The sequence below is a fragment of the Lissotriton vulgaris genome, chromosome 6 (assembly GCF_964263255.1).
Source record: "Lissotriton vulgaris chromosome 6, aLisVul1.2, whole genome shotgun sequence".
Taxonomy (NCBI): domain Eukaryota; kingdom Metazoa; phylum Chordata; class Amphibia; order Caudata; family Salamandridae; genus Lissotriton; species Lissotriton vulgaris.
Window position 1 is genome coordinate 736,267,215 of NC_141694.1, and position 26,707 is coordinate 736,293,921.

General features: G+C 42.3%; 1 protein-coding gene across 1 annotated transcript in view; it reads left to right on the forward strand.

The window, feature by feature from the left end:
- TBC1D32 (TBC1 domain family member 32) overlaps positions 1 to 26,707 on the forward strand; it is a 959,368-nt gene that overhangs the window by 628,342 nt on the left and 304,319 nt on the right. Inside the window, exons 25-26 of the mRNA XM_086926728.1 lie at positions 7,836 to 7,944; positions 9,695 to 9,788. Coding sequence (XP_086782854.1) covers positions 7,836 to 7,944; positions 9,695 to 9,788 — 203 coding nt within the window. The remainder of the gene's footprint in view (positions 1 to 7,835; positions 7,945 to 9,694; positions 9,789 to 26,707) is intronic.

The window sequence follows — 26,707 nt, forward strand, 5'->3', positions numbered from 1 at the left end:
GTACACCAGTGTTAGTCTATGGGAGGCCAGCCCTGCCACACTGATAACATGACTTTGGGAATTTTCCACTGCCATAACATGTAAAACATTAAATATAAATGTCCTGCTTGCTAAAGACCATGTGCCCTACCCTGCCCTACGAGCCTCGAGAGCACACCTTAGGGGTGTCTTATAAGTATTAAAAAGGAAGGTTTAGGCCTAGCAAAAGATTTATTTTTCCAGGTCGAAAGGACAGTGTTAAAACTCAATACACATTTTGCAATGGCCATGTTTGCAATGGAGAGCACAAGCACTTTACCACTGATTAGCAGGAGTGAAGTGCACAGTCTCCTAAAGCCAACAAAAACTGGTTCTGCAAAAATTGGGTAATAAAGGCAAACCTCTGGGGTAAGACCACACAGAAGATGGCCATTTACAACACCTGTAAAATGTGTTGTTGTTGAGGTTAATGATACTGGAAATTAAGTGGTTGTGTTTTGGTGAGAGTTTGGGAAAGAAGTAAGAGGAATGGTTTAACGAGATGCAATGTATTTATGGATAGTATGTTGATTAATGTAATAGTGAGCTCGTGGGCATGGTATACCATTGTGGGTAGTGTTTTGTTTGAAAGGTTGTTTGTGGGGGAAGGTTGTTGCCTATGACTATATTCAAGCAGTTGTTCTGGACAAAGAATTGAAATCGGTTGCTTCTGGTCTGAGGTGAATTTAAAAGGGTGCAAAAAGAATGGTGCGGTGCTCATAGAGAGGCTATTTTGAGCTGGCCTCTCTAGCAGAAGTTGGAGTTGTGTATGAAACCTCGTCTGATCCCTGTGTATGAAGGTGTTCATTCTAAGATGAGGGAGAGATCTGATATGCCTGAGGCAAAACTTGAGGGGGGTTGAAAAAAATGTATTGAGCACTCAAATTGTACAAACACAGATTGAAATGTGAAACCTGTACAGCACAATTTGACAAATGTTCCCTTAATATAAAGGGAAAAAACTCAAAGAAATAGTGCAGGATTTCTGTCCCAAAGACATAATAGAGCCTATTGTGTTCAGACCTTTTTATCGTCTGTGGTTATTTAATTGAAGAATTCAAAAGAACTTAAAGCCATATGTAGGTAATTAGTGATTTGCGATTCTCAAATTGCGATTTTTGGGGAATCGCAATTAGAGAATCGCAAAACGCAATGTAGGTAGGATTAGCAATTCTTTTTGCGAATACCACTTATTCCATATTTGCGAATCGCAAATTGAGATTTGCAAATAAGTAATACCTTCTCATTCATTCCTATGGGCTAGAAGGCCGGTAGGAATGAATGGGAAGACATTCTCAATTTGCGATTCTCAATTAGAGAATCGCAAATTGAGAATGCAATTTCAGGGTTGTAAGGGTGTCAATAGGACATCCTTTTGCACCCCTGAAATTAACATGTGTGCACATGTGGCCCACATACATGCCCTAAGGACATGTATGTGACCCACATGGCACTTTGAAAAATGCCAATAAGTGCATTTTTCAAAGAAATTGCAAAATACCACCAACCTGAAGTTGGTGGTATTTTGCGATTCCTTAAGCCAAAATGTGCACAACTTGGGTGCTTCCTACATTGCATTTAAGGAATCGAAATTTGCGATTCCTTAAATGCAATAGCAAAATAAGAAATCGCAAATTTTGCGATTCCTTATTTTGCATGTGGGTTTTTGTGTGCTACATAGCACACTGCCCTAATTGCAATCTCAAATGCTGAAATTCTGCGAATTTCAGCATTTGTGAGCTCAATTAGGCTTCTTACATATGGCCCTTAGAAAAGGTGGAGTTTTGAGAAAGAACAATGGTTTTTGGTGGTCTAAAGAGGTTATTGTGTTTATGAAATATAGTTAATGTTATTTGAATTAATCAATCCTGGGAGAAAGGCTTTTTTGTAGGATAGCATATAAAAGGGTACTTTATTCTATTTGCTAACATATATTTCAAGTGCTCACATTGGTGACAAAGTGCATAGGGTGACTGAGTGACAAAATACAATAAAAACTATATACAAATGTCACACAAACAAGGATATATTCCACAAAAATATATACAATGGGGCAAAGGAATTTCCTTGGTAGGGTCGACGGCGTTTCGATCTATATCATTTTAGATCATCATCAGGACATGGTGAGCTTGTCTGAAACAGTATTGGAAATTGGAATAATTTTAGTACTAGATCCTACATAAATAGTTTCTAAGCAAAGTGATTTGTGCTCCCAGTGGCATATCAACCATAACATATAATTGGGACATGCATGTTATTTAAAGTAATTAAAAATTAAAATTAATTAACCGTGGCGTCTCGCGCTTTCGTGCCTATTCACTAAAGGAGCATGCGTGGACGCGCGCTTGTTCTGAGAAAATTGGGGCTTACTTAGAGTGGTGGAATACATTTATATCCAATTAGACAAATGGGTAGTTTGATTGTTAGTTTGATTGCCAAGTCTGAAGATCTGGGAATATCAGAACAAGAGGAATGATTAGTGGAATTATTTTACATATAGGCTATAAATTGCTCTGTTCCACGTGGGAAAAGCACTTACTGGTATCTAGTGTCTTCAAACACATATATTTATTAATTTCTTAGGTATAAGTCTTTAATGACGGCCACAATCTGTGCGTGGAGAGCAAAAAGGAGAGGAGACTAATATTTTCTTAAAGAATAAGAGCAATCAAGGTGAAATAATAATTAATTGGTCCAACTGAATTACCCATATTAATATGGTGTTGTATCACGCCATTGGAAAAGCAGAATTTCTGATTGGATATTAAACCAATTGGGTTTCTCTACCGGGACAAAGGATAAGCCTCTAGTTAGTAGGGAAATGTCTGTGGAATTTAATTGATGCTGAGAAAGGTTAAATATGGGTATCACTTCCATATTTTCTTGAGAAGAGGTATCCGTTTTCAGTACTGGTAGCCCCATTAGTAGAAGCGATTCCTGGTCTGGAGTTCTCCCGGGGGAAAGTTGTATCTGGGTCTTGTTCTCCCTCTCCCTCTCTCTCTCCCTCTGGGGGGGTCTGTATTCCTTTGTTGGCCCCTGCCTAAAAATGGGGATTATTATGGGTTGAGGTACTTGGACCTTCTGCTGCGTCTGAATCGTCAGATTCAGCTGAGGAATCTGAGAAAGTAACAGGGGCTCTATTTTTGAACCGGCCCCAGGTCCCTGCTGGGAATCTTTGCTGCTCCTGGGGGCCTACAGTGAAAAAATCTTCTTGAAGGTAGGGATAGGTTTTGTCTTTGTTGTAATTCTTGATATCTTTTGTTACTTTAGTCTTTTTTTTATATAACGCGAAGGCTTGAAAATCATGTATTGTGCAATCTATTTTTTCAAGACAGGCTTTTGCATCTGAAAGAGTATCTAATTTTCCAATGACCTGTTCTAAAGCCTGGATTTCCTCCAATTCCCGTTTCCTATGTTCTAGTGCTGTATCAATACAAAGCACCATCCAATGGCGTGAACAAGTCGTCCTAATGTGGGCAAAACCTGTTTTAAATTTTGGATCCTGTGTAAAAATTGCAGGGACGTTACGTACTTGGAGGCCTACTGGTATAACTTGTGCCCTTAGGTAATCTGTTAACATACTGGCATGGAGCTCCGTTCGTATGTGCTTTTTCTTAAGTCGTTCCAGTTCAGAAAGTTTATCACTAGCTACATCTGTAGGAGCTCTGGCGCTCAGTACGGGGCCCTGGAGCAAAGATGGGCCAGTAAGTTTACTTGCGATATATTCTTCAGTGTAGGTAGGGACTACTGGTATAGACATTTCGGGTTGTGTATCCTCAGTAAGGAACAATGATTTATATGATTACCGCTCAGTGAGCGGGACCCTTGCAGTGTAGCCACTGCGCATAGAGTAGTTTGAGAAAACAAGGGTACCCCAATAATTAAACCCGGGGTTAGTGAAGTTTTGAGAAAGAACAATGGTTTTTGGTGGCCTAAAGAGGTCCTTGTGTTTATGAAATATAACTAGTTCGCACAAGACGCCGGAGCAGCAAGGTAGACACTTCAGACCCGCGGACGCGGTGATCAAGTAAGCTAATTCTTCCCCCCAGCGCCTCTCCTGCCCACTTGCGCTAGGAGTCTGTAACTGTAACTAATTGTACCTACTTCGTAAGTCTAATCGAGGATTATAATACTTTGTAAATTCTTTGTCCCCAGCTCCCGCCGGGACGATGCATAAATTATGGGTAAATATACCTGATTTCCACGGAGTTCTAATCGGTCTTTATGTAAAATCACTCAGCCACTAACCTTTTCCCCTAATTTAGTTCTAGGAAAAAGAAATCAAGATCCTCAACGACTGCCTTGCATGATAAATGATACAACACCATATTAATATGGGTAATTCAGTTGGACCAATTATTATTATTTCACCTTGATTGCTCTTATTCTTTAAGAAAATATTAGTCTCCTCTCCTTTTTACTCTCCACGCACAGATTGTGCCGTCATTAAAGACTTATACCTAAGAAATTAATAAATATATGTGTTTGAAGACACTAGATACCAGTACGTGCTTTTCCCACGTGGAACAGAGCAATTTATAGCCTATATGTACAATAATTCCACTAATCATTCCTCTTGTTCTGATATTCCCAGATCTTCAGACTTGGCAATCAAACTAACAATCAAACTACCCATTTGTCTAATTGGATGGAAATGTATTCCACCACTCTAAGTAAGCCCCAATTTTCTCAGAACAAGCGCGCGTCCACGCATGCTCCTTTAGTGAATTGACACGAAAGCGCGAGACGCCACGGTTAATTAATTTTAATTTTTTATTACTTTAAATAACATGCATGTCCGAATTATATGTTATGGTTGATATGCCACTGGGAGCACAAAATTACTTTGCTTAGAAACCATTTATGTAGGATCTAGTACTAAAATTATTCCAATTTCCAATACTGTTTCAGACAAGCTCACCATGTCCTGATGATGATCTAAAATGATATAGATCGAAACGCCGTCGACCCTACCAAGGAAATTCCTTTGCCCCATTGTATATATTTTTGTGGAATATATCCTTGTTTGTGTGACATTTGTATATAGTTTTTATTGTATTTTGTCACTCAGTCACCCTATGCACCTTGTCACCAATGTGAGCACTTGAAATATATGTTTGCAAATAGAATAAAGTACCCTTTTATATGCTATCCTACAAAAAAGCCTTTCTCCCAGGGTTGATTAATTAAAAAAACATTAACTATATTTCATAAACACAAGGATCTCTTTAGGCCACCAAAAACCATTGTTCTTTCTCAAAACTTCACTAACCCCGGGTTTAATTATTGGGGTACCCTTGTTTTCTCAAACTACCCTTAGAAAAGGTGTACACCGGCATTGCCTAAATCATGCCATTTGTATCAACAATTTTCCACTACCGTATTTACTAGAACTGTTTGTGACTCCTAATACAGTGAAAGTAAAGTCACCATTTGAATTACTAAGAGGAGGGAAGTTAGGGCTATATGTATCAAAAAAGAGTTTTGCAATTCTCAAATCAGGATTTTTAGCGAATTGCAATTAGAGAATCGCAAAATGCAAGGTATGTAGGATTTGCTAAAAATTTGGTAAATCTTACATATTCCTTATTTGTGAATCGCAAATTGAGATTCGCAGATAAGGAACACCTTCCCATTCATTCCTATGGGCTAGGAGGCCCATAGGAATGAATGGGAAGACATTCTCAATTTGCGATTACCAATTGGAGAATCGCAAATTGAGAATGCAATTTCAAGGTTGCAAGGGACGCCAAAAGTACACCCTGTTGCATCCCTGAAATATGCATGTGTGCACATTTTGCACACATAAGTATGTGCGACATATGGCACTTTTAAAAACTCAAAAAAGTGCTTTTTTAAAGAAAATCGCAAATTGCCACCAACTTGAAGTTGGTGGTAAGTTGCAATTCCTTAAGGCCAAGTAGCAAATTTCTGGTGCTTCCAGAATTGCATTTAAGGATTCGCAATTTGCAATTCCTTAATTGCATTTACAAAATAGAGAATTGCAAATTTTGCAATTCTCTATTTTGCGATGGCCTTTTGGGATGATACATTCTAAAAGGCTTTTTCCAATTCGCAAACGGACCGATTCTGAGAATCTGCCCATTTGCAAACGGAAAAAAAGCTTGATACATATGGCCCTTAGTTACTAAGTTGGTGCTTTTGGGGTTGATTTACTACCAGGAATGGAAATAGGAGTTTGCTGACGACATGGAATTTAGGGAGAGTGTAAATCAATATCAGAAGACAATAACACAGGAGATGAGACCTGAATGGGTGGAAGTAAGTCTGCAATTGTTTGTGTGGGGCAGAGGGTGAGCATCAGAAAACATGGTGTTGTGTCAAATGGAAGTGCAAGTTGGTTTGATCATCCGAGATTAAGTGATATTGAAATCAGCCTTCAGGCATGCTAGGAATTTGCCTATGATTTTGGTATGCAGAAGAAGAGAGGAGGTACCATCCAGGAAGTGTGGGAGTGGTGTATTGATGCAGCATAATGTATTTTGGCGCATTAACAGCACACATTTGGGAATGACCGAGGACACTGGGACGGTGTGGGGAGTGATTTGGTTCAGGCGGTGATGGTGCCTTGTCTCGTTGATGGAGGTGTTCAGATTGGTGGTGTCAAAGGTGCAGGTAACAAGAAGTATGGTTGTAAAGTGGAGTTGTGGAATGACGGTCTGGTTCAGGGATTATATTTTACGTTAAAACTGTTTATATTTAGCCTCTATGTACATAGTTCTTTTTGTCCGTTAAAGAGAGAGATATGTGATATGGTAGCATAGATTGATGAGTGAGGAAGTAGAATGTAGAGTGTTGGGTGAGTTGTGAGGTATGAGTGAAATATCGATGTTTCGTATAGATGTTGGAATGTAAATTCAGTTATATGTTGATGAGCTATTTCTGTGCTCAGTTGTACCACCTGCCACTCCTTGTTGTTACTCATGTTCTTACCAGATGTACCACCTGCTACTTCGGTTGTTGCTAATGTTGTTCATCATAAACTTTGCTCAACTTTGTGTATGTTGTTTGAATTATGAGCAAGTGTTCAGTTTTGTTGCAGAATTGGCGTTTTAGGCATTAAGTTTTCCTCCATCAATGTTTCATGTTCCATGCCTCCTGTCAGAGAGTCAAGGCAGATTAGCCAATGTTGCTAGAGACTGCTAGTAGCCTTTTTGGGCTACATGATCCTCAAAGCATGTTATTTTTTGTGGTACAGTGCTTACCAGTAGGGGAGGGTGGATTGAGAACACTTGCCTTTCCGCGGCCTACCTGATAATCCTATTCTATGCAGGGCCTGTTTAATCAATCTCAAAATCTTCAACTCTGTACCGTTCCCCACTGGCACCCAACAAAGTGCTTAGATGACCAGCCGAAAATGATACCTTTGTTTAATAATAGAGATAGTGGTTTCGTAAGAGCTACCGTTTATTATTATTTTTTTTTTTTACCAGTGCATTGTAAACTACAGTAGTTGACCAAGGATCACCACCAGTGTGCTTCACTGGATTTTGAGAGAGGGCTGAATGTTGTAACCTGGAAGGGAGTTTGTTTCCCCATGGTGTTACTCTGCCTCTTAAAGGACAGCTGAGAGCCAATTATAACTTTAATCTTTCTGACAATTTTATCTGAGGGCTGAGCCGTGCCTGGAAACAATGGACCAACAAAGAGTTAGATGGATCCCTAGAACTAAACGCTTGGTCCAATTTATAGACCACTTCAATGTATGGTTGATTTTGAGGCAATCGTACATATCTACTAATTTGACGTAGTGTGAAGTAGTTTTGTCTAATAAAAATGTTTCATTAATATTACAGGGAATTTATAATTGATGGGCTGTCAGTGGAGAGGAACCATGTTCTTGTTCGAATGAATCTTGTTGGAGGACCATCCGAGCGAATCTTGCCCTCGAGGCTTCTACGCCAGGTTAGAGGAAATACATTTTTCTTGTGTGACGTTCTCAGCAAAAAAGTGTTTTTTAAAATAAATGCAGTAAAGAAAATAGGTGGTTCTGCTTCACCTCATTTCTCCAGAAAACCTCCTTGCATTTGGGGAGTAGTAGGAGGGGGTCGGGATCAGCTTTAGGTTACAGCAGGTACTTGCTCATAAAGTTCCTGTATTCCCTATGTATTAGGTAGAAGGTGTGGCATGACGTCCAGAGCGACCGACTTTTGCTGGAGAACCAGGTTAGAGTCTGGTGGGAAGCTCAAGCATCCTGTGATTCTGGGCAAATCACTACGGGTCAGATGTACGACCACTTTTTGCGGTCACTAAGGGGCTTTAGGCCCCTTTGCGACTTTAAAAAACGTGTGGCCCATGTACCAACCCTATTTTGAGAGTCACTAATCAATTAGTGACTCGCAAAATAGGATTAGCAACTCTCTATTAGGAAGGGGCGTTCCCTTGGCGTCCCTTTGTAGTAGAGAATCCAAAACCAATGTATGAATGTTTTGCAACCAAAATTGCGGTCGCAAAACACTTGCAGTTTACCACCCTTCTCCGAAGGGTGGTAAGGCACTTCGCAAATGGGAAGGGGTCAGGGGACCCCTTCTCCTTTGGGAATGCGTGTGCAATTATTTTTTAAGGGCAGGCAGTGGTCCAGGCACCACTGCCTGCCATTAAAAAATTAAACTTAAAAGTTTAATTTTTCTTTTTTCAATGCATCCCGTTTTCCTTTAAGGAAAACGGGCTACATTTGGGAAAAAAACTGCTTTATTTAAAAGCAGTCGCAGACATGGTGGGCTGCTGACACCAGCAGGCCGCCATCTTTAGGAGTGCTAGCCATTCCTAATGGGGTTGCAAATTGCGACTTCCTCATTAATATTCATGAGGCATGCAATTTACGACCCTATTGGGAATCGCAAACAGTGTCTCAGACACTGTTTTACATACTCGCAAATTTGTCGCAATTTAGGAGTCGCAAAATGATATGGTCGTACATCTGGCCCTTAATCTCCCCGCGCCTAAAATGTGTTTTGTTTTTTAAATGAATGTGTCCTTCTGTAATGCAACTGGTGCTCATGTAAAGCGCCATGATACCTTCGGGCCCAGTTCGCGCCATATAATACTGCATTAAAAAAAAACACTTAAGAAAACGATGAAATCCAGCGAGCACTACCTGATCTTTAACAGTGGTAGAAGCATTTTCTCTGCTGTATCCCCTGCCTTATGCTAGTCCTCTGTATTTCCAATCTGCCATCTGATATAGGTGTGCGCCTCATCAGTATTCTCACTGTGCATTGTTTGTTAAGCAGGTTTCCTTAAGTGCTGGGCTCCCCTGCTGCCTGCTGCCCTTGCAAGGATGAGATAGAAATTACTGTCAGCCGGAAGAGGCAGCAGGATTGATGCGCAAAATTGGAAATACAGTATTTCTCTTGAAAGCTGTAATTTTGCTTTCAGTGATAAAATGGTAACATCAAAATTGGCAATACCGGTGATTCAGAGTTAACTGTTACAAATGGTCTGGCCCGAACAGCGATTGGATTTTCTATCACTTTCTTTTTCTTTTAATTGTGGCAAATTGGTGCATTAAATTGTAGTATTCAATATGATCCTGACAGACGTAGCAGATGGCGGTAGCAGAAATTATTAATATCTGAACTTTTCAGCAGACTGCGGTCGGAAGCCTGCAATTAAATTATCTCTCGGTTTCCTTCTTTATCGCTCCTTTGTCTAGGGCAACGATCCATATCCGTGGCCAATGTTTTCATCATGCCCTGTGCCAGAGTTCTATCTCTCTGCAACCCCTAAAAAAGCAGACGCGATACCAGGTAAATTGCACTTACTAGTAATTCCTGAGCCATTGAAATGTGTGTTCATTGCTGTTATTAACATTTATATCTAATGCACGGTGAGGGATTCTGTTTTTTCTTCTGAGCTCGTTGCCTTTCACTGTACTGCTTCTTCTTGGTGACTATGCAGTTTAGAAGTACTCTTTTTATTCCACCAACCACAGAGTGAACTCTCTTCTGAAGCAGATTAGATATACTAGTAGTAATAATAATGTATTCCTTCATAAACTATGAAAGCATTTCTATGGCACAATTTGTTTTGAAGAAATCCTACTGATGCCGGAACCAGTCAATGATTCACTCACGATCTCTGTTCCGCCGATGCTCTTAAACACCCCTCTCCTTAACTCCTCATGCTGAGTGTCTCACATTTTGCTCCGTTAACTCCACTTCACAGTTTCCAATGCTGAGACTTTCCATTACTCAGAGCTAATGGGAATGACCGGTGAAATCTCGAGCTCCCCCACGGTGACGAGGGCGTACCAGGGATTGGGTAATCCTATGCCCAGTTCTGTGGTAAACATGCATTCTTTCACAAACGCGACAGATATCCTGGCATTTTGCCACAAACGTGATAGATATCCCATCCACCTTATTACAAGTTTATTAGGAAATAATTTACTTGTAATAATGAGGACGGGATATCCATCTTGTTTGTGATGGTGTACCCATCTGCCAAATGTAAATTAGAACCAATGTACTAAGTTCACTTCCTGCCGGTGAGTTATTGATGCATCTCCACCAGTGACCATCTCACTTTGTCATGGAAGCCACCATCATTGACCCAGTGCAAAAGGTGCAAGTGGCCACCTGCAAGGTCAAAGAAAGAATTCAATCGAAAGAGGATCTATACAGCAGTGCCTGGCAACTTCAAACTGCGCACCTTTGTCACTGTCTCTGGGAAGATCAAGAAGTTGCCACAAGCAGGTGATCTTTCTGGTTGTAGACCAACCCCCTGCTCTGGAGCCTCCATTAGATCGTCAAGTTGAGTGCTGCTCCTCATTTAGAGACGGAGACCAAAAACCACCACTACACTGAGGGGGAGTTCCAATCTGTCCTTCTGAAAATGGTGCTGACATGTCAAGTCCACCTTTCTCCATGGATGTGGACCAGTAGGTTGAAGCCTTCACTTGCTTCGGAGACTAACATCATGGAGTCAAGCACAGCTCTTCCTGTGAATAGTCTGTATTGGAACCCCAACGTAACGCCTCTTCCACTACAGAGGTTGAGCCCCTCTTATTGCAGCCCCAACCTGACTCTTCTCCCACTACAGTCTTTGAGGCCCACTTCCACACTTTGCAGGTAAGTGCAGTGATATGGAGTGTCACCTTGTCAAAAGAGTAGAACCTTGGCACAGGAAGAAGCATCACAGACAGTTGTGCTTTACTGTTGATGCCGTCCCCAAAAGCCGCTCTGAAACAATGCATAAGAAGAAAGCAGATGCACCAAGAGTCATTTGCCCTGCCAAGCTAGCTTCTTTAGACATGTAGCTGGATAAGTTGGTTTGTGAGGCTTCATCAACTACAGAGTCGCACCCAATGTACTACTACATGTCTCTGTCACCTGCTCTGCTGACCTATTGCTAATGAAATATGGCTCAGCACTGTTACCTATTGTGCAAATGTTGGGCTTTCAGAAGTCTGTCACCGTGGGGCATCTTCTCAGGATACAGCCTATAGCAAGAGGTTCCCAATTGTAAACTCAGTAGCGGACACATCAAAATTATCTTGCCCTTCTGAAAAGCTTCAGCCGGATCGCCAGTTGCCACACTCCTCCCAGTCCCATGTAGCTCTGGCTATCAGCAAACAGAAGTTTCTAGGAATACTTATTCAAAGTTGCCAGCTTGGAGTAAGTGATGGACTTTACACTGTGAAAAGACTTGCATTAGTTTTAAAAAGGAAATGATGTGAATCACTTCTTAGATTTGACAGTGTTGCCTATAGTAATTAATTGTAACTTTGCTGTTTAGGGGATTTTTGCTGCAGCAGTTGAAAAAATATTTTGACCCTTGATGAAGGACTTTTGTGGTCTAAATTGCATTGAACAGTCCAATGAGAACTCAATTTGAAATACAATTTGATTTTGAAGAATTACATGTACGATCTAATAATATAGATAGAATTCCAAAGAAATACTGTTTGTTGAATGTGTTTGATAATGTAACTGAAGGGTAAAAAAGAAATACACGTTAAGTGGGAAAAGTAGATTTTTGCTGATCCCAATGAAACAACTTACAAAGTTGGGTGTTGCACGAATTCATGTTTGTGTATTTCTTTGCCAGGGACGATAAGCTAAAATTGAGATGCCCGTGATTAGAACAGCCAGAAGCTCTGGAAAGTATCATTTGTGACAAATGGGATGGACTTAGTCCTCCCTTCTTCCAATGCTATGAAGAATCCTGGTTTTTGAATGAATAATTACCATTTCTTTGCAGTCTAATCTGGACTGTCACAAATGGCAGCCAGGGCTGTTTTCCTTGGGTCTGGTGCTCTGAAATTCAATTGAAAGCAGGAAACGTTTGTAGCATTACCAGCAGCTAGCCTTTATGGGAGACCACACAATGGTCTTGGCTTTTTGAAGGTGGCACAGGTTCTAATTTTTCCATGTCCTTTACCCCTTTTTAATAAACCTGGCTATGCTTTGCACGCAGCAGAGGCATGCTGTCAACACGACCTACTAAAGTATAAACAAGTGATGGATATTGCATCCATCACTTTTTTTTCTTGCATTAAGCTCAGCCAGTGATAATTACCTCGGACTTCATACCAGTCCATTATTATTTTGTACCCATACCACCACAGTTTTGACCCAGCAATATGCAAATCGAACTTGACCCTACTCCAGTGGGAACAGTCCATACATTAGGATCTGATGCGGGTTCTGATGTCTGACCCTGAATAGACTTTAAGCAAAAATGAACGTCCGGGAAGTGTCCCAGGAACCTAGTGCACTACGTTTATCACTCACACGAGTGTAAACCTTACATAAACATGCGGTAGAAACAGTATTTCTCAAACCACTTTCACATTTTTGAACTGTAGTAAACATGAATTTAAAACATTTCAATATATTTTATAACAGGCATCGACTTCATTGTTTGGTTGCTCAATAATTTTTTATTGAGTGTTCTTCTCTGAGTTTGTTGAATATTCACAAAGTCGAGACACGAAGAGAACAAGTTCAATTACACATTACTTGGGCCTCCAGCTTCACGGCGGCTACCCTCAACCAGACACTGCACCTTGTTGCAGTTGTATCAGCTCTGGGAGGGAGGGGAGTGCTGTTGATCATCCAGTGCGTATCTCCGCGGCCATTCAACAGTGCTGGGGCACAATCAAGTGCAGGTTGCAGGGCGAGCCCAAGGGGTAGCAGCACTGTGTTGCCCTGCCTGCCGCCGATGTTCAAAGGTCCCGCGCCAAAGGGCACAGCATCCGCCGGGAACCCCAACTGCCACAACTTCTGGCCTGGTCTCCGCCAGGCTCACTGATTAGGCCTTGTGTCTCCCAACAATAGGTCTCAGACCGTGCAGTTGCCCTTGCTTCTCCTTGGATCCTCCGGGGTCTCGGGCTGCTGTAGAGGAGTCCTTATATTCTCGACGGGGTCCAGATGCAGCCCAGGTGGGGGGGGGGGGGGGGGGCAGGGGGGGAGATTCTATTAGGTGCGATGGTGCTGACAGCTGGTGGATGTGCACGTGTGGAAGAACCTCACAGAAGTGCTCCTAGCAGGCTGTCATCATTGCTATGGCGATCCCCCCAGTCCCATATTTGCAGTTTGGACGCCCACTTTGTTACTTGTGATGTCTGATTGTATATTTCTGAATTTCAAAGTCACATCATAGTATAGTCAGGCTGATCTCCAAATACTTGTTATGCCACGTAACTGTGTCATCTGAATATTGTAAAACACCAGTGAACAGCTGGAAAACCTGCTTTCATGGTCCGAAAGTCCATCACAGATGCTAAGCATCTCTGGACCTTAACCATTATCTGGATGAGTTTCTTAAGGCCTTAATTTAAAGGTTGCTTGGCATTGCTGCAGTTTTGGATAATGCATGCCCCTTAATACATATCTCAAAAGAAAGTAGGCGTTTTTGTGAGCGAAGGCATATAAATCTCAGTAGTGTCTGACTAAAAATTACATTTATTTTCATCTTTGAAAGCCAAGGGACAAATATTTTTTGGTTTGAGGGTGTTTTTCGTTGGGAAAATATTTATGAGGAGAAAATTCATAAAAAGCAATTTAGGTTGTAATTTATCTGCTTTGATTCTTGCAGCCAGGCCTGGAGACTACAATGAAACACTAGACAGCAATTTGTTATAGTTACTGTAGCTTGTCTAAGTGAAGGAATACCATATTATTCACGAGCGAGGCATTGAATGGCACCTGAAGGTTACTGTCTCGCTTGTAATCTGAATTGTGTTTTATAGAAAGTCACCAGAGCATGCTGTACAGGGTGATAATAACACAGATGCCTTTCGTTTTTCGCAAATCTAATTCGTTGGTAATATACCTATTTCTAAATGGTTTTAAAACACAAGCTATTGCATGCATTAGCAAGCTTTCCTATCAGGTGATTGAATAATATGCCAGAAAGTGCGACATTAAGTGGCATAATAACCAACAATAATGCTAAATTCGTGCCGGTACAATTCTCCAATAACAAACTAAAGGTACACGTGCTTCTAAGTTAAGGTGCATGCTTCCTGTTTTCAGTAGTTCTAAAGCGGATACAATGGTTGAAGTAGAGTTATAATAGTGAATAAATAGCAACTAATCATAACAACTAATTATCAAAAGGCTGAGCAAAGTGCTCTGTAGCCTTAATTTTAATGATACCAATATTACAGATTTTATAATAATGATTACATCGACAGATAGCTTTTATGAAGTGGTACAAACTTGTGATACCCACTTAGGAATAAAGACCCGGCAAGTATTGAAAACGCCACCTAGTTTAAACCATGCTGCTTTGTCCTTAAAATATTGCATGTAGTAAATGGGAAGAATATATTATTAGGTATTCTGGGCTAGAGCACCAAACCGTTATCTCTAAAGAATTCAACAACGCCATATTAAGAGAAAGAACACCAGAGAAATGGTACATTTCCTGGACTTTTCCAGAATCAAAATAAGCTATCAAGTACAATCAAAGCTGGATTTAATTCCAAACCGTGTAATATTTCATTCTTCATGAGCTAGCCCAGACTACCCCATCCAATACCTTCATTGTGAGTAGTCTTTTTCTAGAGGCTACCCTGGTGGCGTGTTGATGCCATATAGACGCCTCATAACCCATGAAAGATTGATGGGTAGCTATCTACAACAGGTAACTTTGTCTATACTGAGTGAGGACATAGACAATGAAAGCGAAGCTCAAGCTGTAAAATATGAAACTCAAAACCCCGCGGTGAAAAGAAATCTCCTTGTCAAAAAGCTGTAATATCGTGTTCAAAAAGCTATAATGTTGTGTGTGTGCAATTTAAAAAAAATATATATATATCCCATGGACTACCTCTGGATGTCAATGGGTGACACTGGGAAAAATTCAGAAATATATATATATATATATATATATATATATATATATATATATATATATATATATATATATATATATATATATTCACTGAAAAAAACATTGGTTATAGACCATATATAGTTAGGAATTAGCATTTACAAAACCTTAATTTACTCGCACAAAACCATAGAAATTCGCATATATAGTTAGTTGCAATAACTATATATCGGCACCCGCAATCCACTGCTGATGATGTCACATATTACATCATTCATGACATGGTCAGTGACATCACTGATGACATCACTGATGACATTATCAAGTGACTGTATGTTTCTGTAAAGTTAAAATATGTCTTACATATTGAAGAATGAGTGGATGTATAAGTGTCTGGATGAAGGATTTAGTAGGTGCATGACTGACTGTATGAGTGAGTGATTAAATGTGTCTCACTGAGTGCATGGGTTAGTGACTAAACTGTCTTAATTTGTGCATCATTATATCTGTTCTGTAAACTGCTGCATGTGTTGATCAGTAGCTTTATGATTAACTATATGGGTTATTGATTGGTTGCCCAAGTATTTGTATGGGAGACTGACTGAGTGTGTGTGTGGGTGGCTGGGAGGTGTATGACTCTGTGCATAGATGTGTGAGCAGTTGATTCACTAGATGTATGGGTTCAAAAGTGCATGTGGAAACAGCTGCATGGGCGGTTGACTGTCTGCATGAGTGTATTGGTGAGTGAATGGATATCTCAGTGCTACATGTCAAAGTAAGTACATATGTAAAACACAGTACATGTGAGAGTTGACATATATAAATAACTGTGCATTAGAGCCAGTGAATGTGTGAGTGACTGTATGGATCATTGTGAACTTGTATCAGGGATTGTATAAGAGAGTAAATATGTGTTAGTATATGTTTGAATAAGTAAGGTGTGTATAACTGTATAGTTGAGGAAATGGATGTGTGATTGATTCTTTGCATGACTGACTAGGTGTGTGAGTAACTCCATGGATGAGTGACAGTCTGTGAGTGTCTGTTTACACTGAGTGTATCTAAGATTATATTAGAGTCTGAAGAGGTTTATCGAATAATCACATGAATGATGTCATCAGTGATGTGATCAGTGATGTCATCAGTGATGTCATCAGTGATGTCATTTGAGATGTCAACAGTGAAGTCATCAGTGATGTCATTTGAGATGTCAACAGTGATGTCATCAGTGATGTCATTTGAGATGTCATCAGTGATGTCATCAGTGATGTCATTTGAAATGTCATAAGTGATGTCATCAGTGATGTCATTTGAGATGTCATCAGTGATGTCATCAGTGATGTCACTGACCTTGTCATGAATGATGTAATATGTGACATCATCAGCAGTGGATTGCGGGTGCGCGATATATAGTTATTGCAACTAACTATATATGCGAATTTCTATGGTTTTGTGCGAGTAAATTAAGGTTTTGTAAATGCTAATTCCTAACTATATATGGTCTATAACCAATGGTTTTTTCAGTGAATTTGCAAGGTTTTGTAAATGCTAATTCCTAACTATATATGGTCTATAACCTATGGTTTTTTTCAGTGAATTTCAATGGTTTTTTAATAGCAAATATCAAAAGCTGTCAAATGTCAAGTACGTGATAGGTAAAAACATTTTCGTGTTTATGCACACTGATGTGCTTTGAACGCTGCCCCCCCCCTCTTTTCTCTCAGGAGTACTCTCTCTTTGCAGATAGTGAAGGGTAGTTAACGCAGGCCTTTGCCCCCGTTGTAATCCGTCGTGCCTGCTTCTCTCTCTATTTGATTGATTGTTATCCAAGCATTTACTGTTTTAGAATTGGTTCTCTTTGGTTCATTCTCTATTTACAAACAAGCACAGAGTCGCAATACTCTGTTTAGTCTTTGCAGACAGTGAAAAATCGTTTTAAAAAACAAAAGGAATTGAGCAAAATCAGTAGGCCACTAATGGGATCTCTTTTTGACCTCGCTAAAATAAAAACATTAAGAACAACCCCTCATGAGAAATACAAAACTAGTGAGATGAACTGAGCTCCACACCATGATGGCTGCAAGACAGCTCGGCTCCGCCACCCACCCCACCCAAAATAACGACAAACCCTATGCAAATATTATAAATATATACAACACACCAGCAAAGTAACAGGGTAAAACATTTTATTAAATAACTATTTACATAACTATTTTATACTTTTTGTTGCCCGATCCGGCTAGCTCAATCGATCAAGCATGAGACTCATGCACTCTGATCTCCTTGGCCTCAGTCAAGCATTAATAGTAAAATTTTCATACATGAGTGTACTTTTTGCCTTTTGGTGACTCTTCCATTCCGAACATTTTCCACAATCCGTTTGACCTGAAACGATTACACAAATAAAACATTTGTGAGTTTCAAATTTCCAGAGAAGTATAATTCACCAATAGCTTTCTCTGTAGATCTTTTTCCATTAACAATCCTAGTTCCATCACCCGCCCAGGATATCACTACTGTTAGTTGTCATTGTTGCTTCTGTTTTAATAAAAAATGTTTTAAGGTGTTTACTGTTTTTGTTGCGATGTATATATTTATAAGTTATTAAAGTGTTATAATCCTACTAATTTTTTATTGATTATTGCTCTTTGAGATATTCCCTGTCTACAAACAGAGAAGAATAGGAATATTCTGTCTCCCTTTGCAGATAGTGAAGGATAGGTAATGCGGACTTTTGTCCCCCGTTGTAATCCGTCATGCCTGTTTTTCTCCCCACTGATTGATTGATTGGCTGGACATTTATTGTTCAAGGAATAGTTCTTTCGAGGTATTCTCTGTTTGCAAATAACGTGGAATAGAAATATTCTGTCTAGTCTTTGCAAGTAGTGAAGGGTGGGTAATGCGGACCTTTGTCCCCCGTTGTAATCTGTCATGCCCATCTACTCCCCACTGATTGAGAAACTAGTTCCACCCGGACCATTTATTAGAGGTACATCATCTGGCTCAACCGGAGAGTACCCCTAATAAAGAAGACATATGTAAAATACGAAGTAAACACTGTATCCTGTTAAACAGAAACTTTAGCATGAAACACACTTGAAAAGGAAGGGAAAGAAATCGAACAAAATCAGTAGGCCACTGATGAGTTTTTGACTTCGCTAGAAATAAGAAACATGGAAGTGGTGAAAGAAGCCAAGCTTGACGTTACGGCAGCCACGAGGTAGCTAGGCTCCGCCACCCCCCCACTGCTCCAAGCATGTCTGTCCCACCGCCCGCCACGCCCAATAACGGTAACATGAAATAGATACAAATCAGCAGATACCTACCCCCATTCCGGAAACTCCCGAAATGCAACAGGGCCACGGTTACGCCCATCCGGAAGATGAGGCCTCGACACGTGCAGGGCGGGGCCCGGCTAACCGCCATCAGCCGTGGGGTGGATGGCCCGAAATGTACTGGTCTTCCGATTCCCTTCTTCTGCCGCCTTGCAGGCCACGGGGGGGATGTCTTGCCTCTGCCGCCGCCCCCCCCCCCTCTTATCGCCTGGTCCGGACATCACGGATATCAATGCCAGGTGTCGGCGTGGGGTGCGCTGGGAGGGAGAGGCGGCGCGAACGAGCCTCTCCCACCCCCATAGGTGGGGGCCCATCAGCTGCACCCCCAACGCTCCACTCACCCAACAAAAGGGTCGTCGCGTAAGGTGCACCAGGAGAGGAGCCGAGGCCGACGGGATCTTCTTTGGCTGCGACAACACTGGAGGGGGATGTCTTGCACATGCCACCGACCCCGGGATCTTCTTCTATGGCTGCAACAACACTGGAGGGGGATGTCTTGCACATGCCACCGACCCCCCCCCCCCCCCCCCCCCCTGGGCCTGGTAGGGAGCCGAGGCCGACGGGATCCCTCTTCTTTCTTCAATTATGTCTGCGACAACGGGGGGGGGATGTCTTGCACATGCCACCGACCCCCCCCCCCCCTCCCCTGGGCCAGGAGAGGAACCGAGGCCGACGGGATCCCTCTTCTTTCTTCAATAATGGCTGCGACAACGGGGGGGGGATGTCTTGCACATGCCACCGACCCCCCCTCCCCTGCCTTCGTATCTCCTGGTCTGGCCCCGGCTTGGTATGAGCTCCCCGTTCGGCCCTGAAGCGGAGCCCTGCAGGCCACGGGGGGGATGTCTTGCCTCTGCCTCCGACCCCCCCCCCTCTTATCGCCTGGTCCGGACATCACGGATATCAACGCCAGGTGTCGGCGTGGGGTGCGCTGGGAGGGAGAGGCGGCGCGAACGAGCCTCTCCCACCCCCCCAGGTGGGGGCCCCTCAGCTGCACCCCCAACGCTCCACTCACCCAACAAAAGGTCTCGTCCACTATTGCGAGGCAATGATGCTCCGCTCACCCAGCGGGGGTCTCGTCCACTGTTGCGGTGCAACGGCGCTTCTGAGTTCAGCCTGAAAATGAGTCCTGCGTCCAAAAACGTTCTCCTCGACTTTGAAGATTCTATAAGAGCCACGGGGGCCCCCGACCCCCGCAGACACCCCCGATGGGGAATGACTGCCATGATCACCCACGGAACGACCACGACGTAGCCGCGGGACGTCGGCGCGCTCATGCTAGCGCCGGCATCAGTCTTGAAATGACCAAATTCCTGCAAGACTACCAACTTGATCAGTTCCGGTGGGACACCAGTATGACCCGGTAGGAGAGATTGTTGCCTCCCACCCCACTTTTACTGATGGTTCATGTCGCCAGTCCCCTCTGCTACCCTTCAACGAAAACTTTTGGACTGCCGAAAGAGGTCCCGGTCCAACCACGAGTTGGTGGAGACATTTTGACTATACTTGGACCTTCCTGACCTCACCCAAAATGGCGCCGGTACAAATGAAACTCTCAACTCCTTGTTGTGCCCCGATTGCTCAGCCTTGATATCATAAGATATGTATGCAGTTTTTAGCACATGAATTGATATTAAGTTCTAATGCATCATTGATTACTGTATTTATTATTGAAGGTTCGAATTGTCGACACTTTTGGTACTTGCTCACAATGAATTATCGATATGATTTTGTCGCACTTTTTACTATGAAATCAACGACCACTGACTCTGTTATGTTTTCCACAAATAAATACCCCCCCATTTACAGTTCCAGCCTGCTCCGTGGCCGGCCCACGGGGTTGTAGGCCCGTATTTGGGCACCAACATTTTTATTAAAGGTTTTTGAAAAAGCAAACGTAGTTGTAACGCGTAGATTGGTAAGTTTCGAATTTAAAAAAAAAAAAAGCAGGTGAAATGAAGCAGCTCAATTAGTTAAGGGTTAAAAAGTATAGTACGCAGAAACATTGAAAATATGAATGGTCCAGGTTTGTTGTATGTGTTTTTCATTTTTGTACAGCATAAAGCAATCGATGAAGATCCTGGTATTTAGCCTCTACTTTATATGCTACCTGTATCAGGGAAGTTGTTTTAAATGCCCCTAAGCCACCCCGAAGGAATGTCACCTGGCCCCCCTAGTACGAACGAAAACGACCCCGTACCACTGTAGGCTATCTCTCTTCCTCAAAAATGACAAAAATTACTTTCTAGGACGTTTTGGACATTGATGATTTTCATATGATCTATTTATTAAAGTAATACTCATCTCTCCGCATGAAATTAATTTTCCACATGCTACACAAGTCAATCTCATCTTCCTAAAGTTCTTTTGCAGATTTGGGACCGTTTCCCTTGCCTCTGACTCACTTATTGCTAAGTCATTGGTGGATGTTTTTGCCGGTCGGGGGTTATCGACCAAATCTCGAAGTTGTGCTTTAGAATAATTAAGAAGGTGCCACCTCTCCATGTGCCGATGCATGGTATGATTACCATAGCTATATATTTTTTTCGGTCCCTCTCGAGAGTTTTTTTTTTTGCAGATGAGGCAGGTAACGAACATGGCATTAACTTTCATTTCATGAGAAGGAAAAGAAAAAAATTGCCAGATAAAATTCACTTTCACATGGGACGTTCTTGGCATTTCTTTCAGAAACTTTTACATCACTGTGTCATTTCTTTGTCTATCCTGGTTAAAGCAATGTCATGTTTAATATAAGCACTTCCACATAGGATTGGGTGCATTGTTATAAGACATGCTTTAAAAGTGATTTAATGAAATGAGCGACATTTCACTGAGTGAGTTCAGCAACACTGATATATGAAAACATTGGTGGTAAATGATATTAAATGTTACATGGTGTTCTTTGCAGGAGTTTAAGTCCTTTGTTGCAGTGGCAATTCTGCCTCAGGATTAGGGGGCCGGGGGGCTGAGTGGTACTTGTATGATATGTAGAGTGAAATGACAAGCTCTCCTCATGAGAAATAAAACTCTGTTCTTGTGTTCCTGCTCCCAGCGCCCGTCTCTTTATTTGGTAACCGTTCAAGATGGGAACTAAGTGGCGTCTTATGCCAGCAGCCTGGGCATCGGTTGTAATCTGGGCTGAATTTTCCTCAGCACGGGGTGTGATTCTCAGGGAAGAGCAGCGCATATGGGAGGAGGTTTATGGCCCATACATGAGAGATAGAGTGTGGATGACCAGTGCATGGGGGAGATGCTTGCGAGGGTGGGTGCCATGCTGAGGATCGGCGGCGTGCAGAGAGTGGGTCTGGTCAAGGCATCTAAATGGCTGCCGTGCACGACAAAAGTGTGGCATTGGAAAAAAAGCAAGATGGCGCAGACAATGTTTATCAATACGGATTAATTTATAACAATTATTTTTAACAATATATGTACTCGCAGTGTCAAAATGGCGGTCAACACTTCCTGATTTCCTTCGAATCGAACGTCAACAGACGTCACGCAGCAAAAAAAAAAAAAAACGCTCACGCGCAACCGGTGGAAGACAAGTATCAACATATATGAACCTCCTCAACCACCCTCAGAAAACATAGGGGGTCAGGATACTTCTCCCGTACCCCCTTATACCCATTTCTCACATTGTTTTTCCTCCATCTTGTAATTTAATTAAATCGAAACACAAAATGGCGAATTCCCGTTTCGCTACCAGTTTGCGACCCGTTTCGCGAACCGGGAAGCGCTTCTACCGCGAAAAATTAATTTTTTTTTATTTGCCCCACGGGACCCTTTAATAACCCCAACATCATTCCTAGGGGGTCAAGAGGGGTCTACCTTGCCCCCTTTCATTAAATTCCCCCTTCGTTTTTCTCCTCCTCTTGTCTCTCGATCCTACCGAGAGACAAGATGGCGGCCGCACCGGACTGTTTAGAATGTTGACAGACACCGGAGAGCCAATCAGCTTCGCTTCGCAAAGCTCCGTTACGCGAAAAGTACGCGATCTGGAGCGCTATCCGGGACGCTGTCACAGATATATCTGTTTTTTAAAACGTTAATTTCTCAAAATCCACTGGAGCACATATATTGAGACCCAGCAAAGGCACATCGGGCTAACAGTCCCTACAATTTTGCCAAGTTTCGTGTAAATCCATTCAGCCGTTCGAGCTAAAAGTGAGGCCAAACGCCCTATGGAAAAATGAATGGGAAAAACGCGTTTTGGGACCCCCCTTTTTTCTCGGCCCCTCCTTGACGAAAACCCCCTAAATTTTCAGGGGCTGCCCAGAAACAAAATGTGCCATTTTCCTGAAAATTTCATCCGATTCCGTCCACAAACGCCAAAGTTATTAGACATAGAATTTTCAAAAGTTCCATAGAGAAAAAATCCTAACTATATATACCTACTGGCGACCGCCAGTAGGTAATATATATATATATATATATATATATATCAGCAACGAGAGGCCAATTCCGAATCACCAATGTCTCAGCGACTACTCACAGAAAGACCAACGAATCCCAAAATGCTGGCAAAAGGTAATTTATTCCGATAAGATTACAGCAGCGTGGCAGACTATATATATATATATATATATATATATATATATATATATATATATATATATATATATATATATATATATATATGTGGCACGGAGAAGAATTCAGAAATATATATATATATATATCAGCTGGCAGCCGGCAGCCGGCCTGCCTCGCACAGCTCTCTGCAGCCTTTACCCTTATACTCATATTTCTATATCATTCTATTACTATCCTTCTGTCTGCCTGCCTCATAAATCCTTTCTCATGTGTATTAGTATGGCATCCCATTTGTTTTTCTGCTTTAAGAGTTGTATGTTTCCTGTAGGATAGCTAAAATACAATCAGGTGATTCAAGGGCATCATTTCATGTACCTTTATAGAGCTGGTGTGATGTGCTGCTTGTGCAGGAAATTATACATAGCCCACCAGGAGCACTGAAATATTCCTCGGCCTTGTCAATATTCTCTGGGCAACTATAGAGTCAGACAATCTACATCAGTCAACCTTGATGTAACAACATTGTTTTTCTACAAACCACAAGTTGGACCCGAGGACTAATAAAAAAAATAAGTCCTGACTTTTAACAGGAGGGGAGGGCAAATATCTGGATTTCCTCATGCAATCCTGACTTTAAGCAATCTATTCCTTGAGGGCTATGGGTACTGTTCCCTTGCCGCTGTCTGCTGTAATCCAGAAAGAATAATAGCCTGCTGCTTTGAGTCCACCAGTTGGGATTGGAGAGTCGAGGTAACAACTGACTTAGAAGTCGTGAAATAAAATCGAGATTCGAGATTGGTGCTAGTTATTGACCTGCTCCAGATTCCATAAAGCATGCCCGCACTCTTTGTCACTTTCATCTAACGAGGGGCTTGCTTCTAGCCTCCCAGGAAAGAATCAAAAGCACCCAGTTGCTTAAACTTGCTTCAAGCACACAGTTGCTTAAACTAACATGTTCTTATTATTCGGAATGAGTAACCAAGTTCTTTTTTTGATAGAATGATTTTCAGAATTTTTTGCCTAGAAAGAGTCTGTGATATTGTTACACAGATTGACTGTGGGCAACTGAACCACTATGAAAAAGGTAGTCAGTAGCTCCGCAATTATGCTAAAAGTCCTTCGCAGTTATTCAGTATGTTGAGGATTTTATTGGTGTTGAGCAGTCTTTTCTATCTGGAATTCAACGTTGGATGGAACACTAAAATGTATTGGTTGTATCAAACAAATTCTATGAGAGGCATGGGGAGACTTTATACGTCTGCTGCAGCATTATATAGTCTTTTGGTCAATGTGCACTTGAGTTGGAGTCTCGGATCTCCCTTGGGAACCCCTCTGCCAGTTCAGTAGGAGAATGGGCGTTATGCGACCTGACAAAGTTGCCACAGTACTGTGATATATATATATATATATATATATATATATATATATATATATATATATATATATATATATATATATATATATATATATATATATATATATATATATATATATATATTTTGCCGGTTTTGTGACTTTTTGTCTGTATTGAAAGCCCCCTACAGGAGCACCTTAACCCCTTCATTGCGGCGGTTATTCCGCCATAGTGCTAAGGGGGCGGGGGGGGGGCCGCGCGGCACGCCCATGCTGGTGACGGAAACGCTCCGTCACCAGCCGTGGTTGCGCTGTGCTCATGACGGAGCGGTTCCATCACGGCCGCGCCCGCTCAATGGAACGCTCAGCGCAGGCGCGGAATCCGCTCCGCACAGGCGTGCCGAGAGGTCCGTGACGGAACCGCTCCGTCATCAGCACAGCGCGACCGCGGCTGATGACTGAGTGGTTCCGTCACCAGCAGGGGAGGGGTTAATGCTGAGCAGGATTCTTTGTTGTATAGGCCTTTATTGTTAGTCATGTCTGTTTGGCTTGTAGCACTTGGGAAAAGGAGTTTCCTCATTTGCATGGGGTCACATCCACATGAAAATGGGAGAACGACCGGTGGGATCGCCCGAGTGTGGAAAACAGCCTTAACCATGCAGCCTAAACTACACATGGTTAAACAACGCAAGCAAAACTACAAACGTCTAAACCACGCATATGCCTTTACCATGCATATGCGTGGTTTAGATGTTAGTGGTTGGTAGCGCTCTAGACCCAGAGCGAATGGGCTGAGGGTCAGAGGTGTTGCAGCCTGGATGGAGGATCGGAGGTGACTTCCTTGCCGGACGAGGAACAGCATGGTGAGTATGATTTTTTTATTTGGTAGTTTTGGAGTCGGGGAACTTTTTAGGATTTTATGGCTCAGGGAGGGTGGTCTGGGTACTTTATAGGGTGGTGAGGCCACTTTTAGGGTGTGGGGTGGGGGTCTTGGTAGTTTGCAAGGCCGTGTTTTGGGGGCTTCAGGATGGGCTACAGGGTACTTTGTTCGGTTGGGGTGGTTTTAGGGCTCAGGGCAGGAGGCTGGGGTGTTTTTTAGGTCTGGGGTTAAGGTATTAGGGCTTAGGTGAGCCAGGGTCGATTTCAAGGCTGGGAGTGGTATTAGGGCTCCGGGTGGGGGGCTGGGGTGTTTCTTTGGTCTGGGGGTCAAGGTTTTAGTGCTCAGGGTGGGGGGTAGTGGTCGATTTCAAGGCTGAGGGGTTGGTTTTAGGGCTCAGGGCACAGGAGGGTTGGGGTGTTTTTAGGGCGGGATCGTACTCAGGGCAGGTAGCTGGGTTTTAAGACTCAGGGCGGGGCGAGGGAAAACCTTAACCACGCATATGCCTTTACCAATAATGCCATTAAGGACGTGGTCGTTGTTAAGGCAGCGTTGTCCAGGCGTGCATTTTTGGGGATTGCGTACTTGCGACATAGAACCCCCGAGTGCAAAGTGTTGAACTCTAAGGATCCATAATACAGGAAGTCACACAACCATTCACTACTCTTTCAGAACTGCCAAAATACTCGGGTAATGCAAAAAACAGATATAAATTATGTGCCGATAGAGCACTTACTGTGACATGGCCCCTGCTTGGTTATTTGTTTAAGTGTGCATACACACTCCAGATTCATGGTCTTTTAAGCCCAACTGCTGCATGGGCACAGGACAGAATAACCGCATGAGGACATGTGAAAATATGAACGTTTTGAAGCCCTTTCCGAAATTGAAGTTGATTGGCCTCAAAAAACAACGGAGAAGTCGGACTACTAAAGAATGATTGTGCAGGAACTATCAAAAATCGCCCTCCCTCTTTTCACAGCTATTTAAAATGAGCGACCTGATGCATGAACGGAAAGTCTTTGGGGAATTGTATCTTCTAGATTTAGGTTTGAAAAAAAATGTGGAGTGTATGCAAAACCTGTACCATGCACTATAAAAATTATATTGTTAGCTCCTAACTCTTCAGCCAGGATCTAGTGCAGTACACTGAGGTGTTGCATGCAAGTCAAACCTCGGAGCTCCAACCTCAGGCCTGGGCTTATGTAAGCATGAGCGAATTTTGCGGATCTCGCGTTCGCGAATTTTGCGGATTTGCGGATTCGCAATCCGCAAAATCCGCGAATTC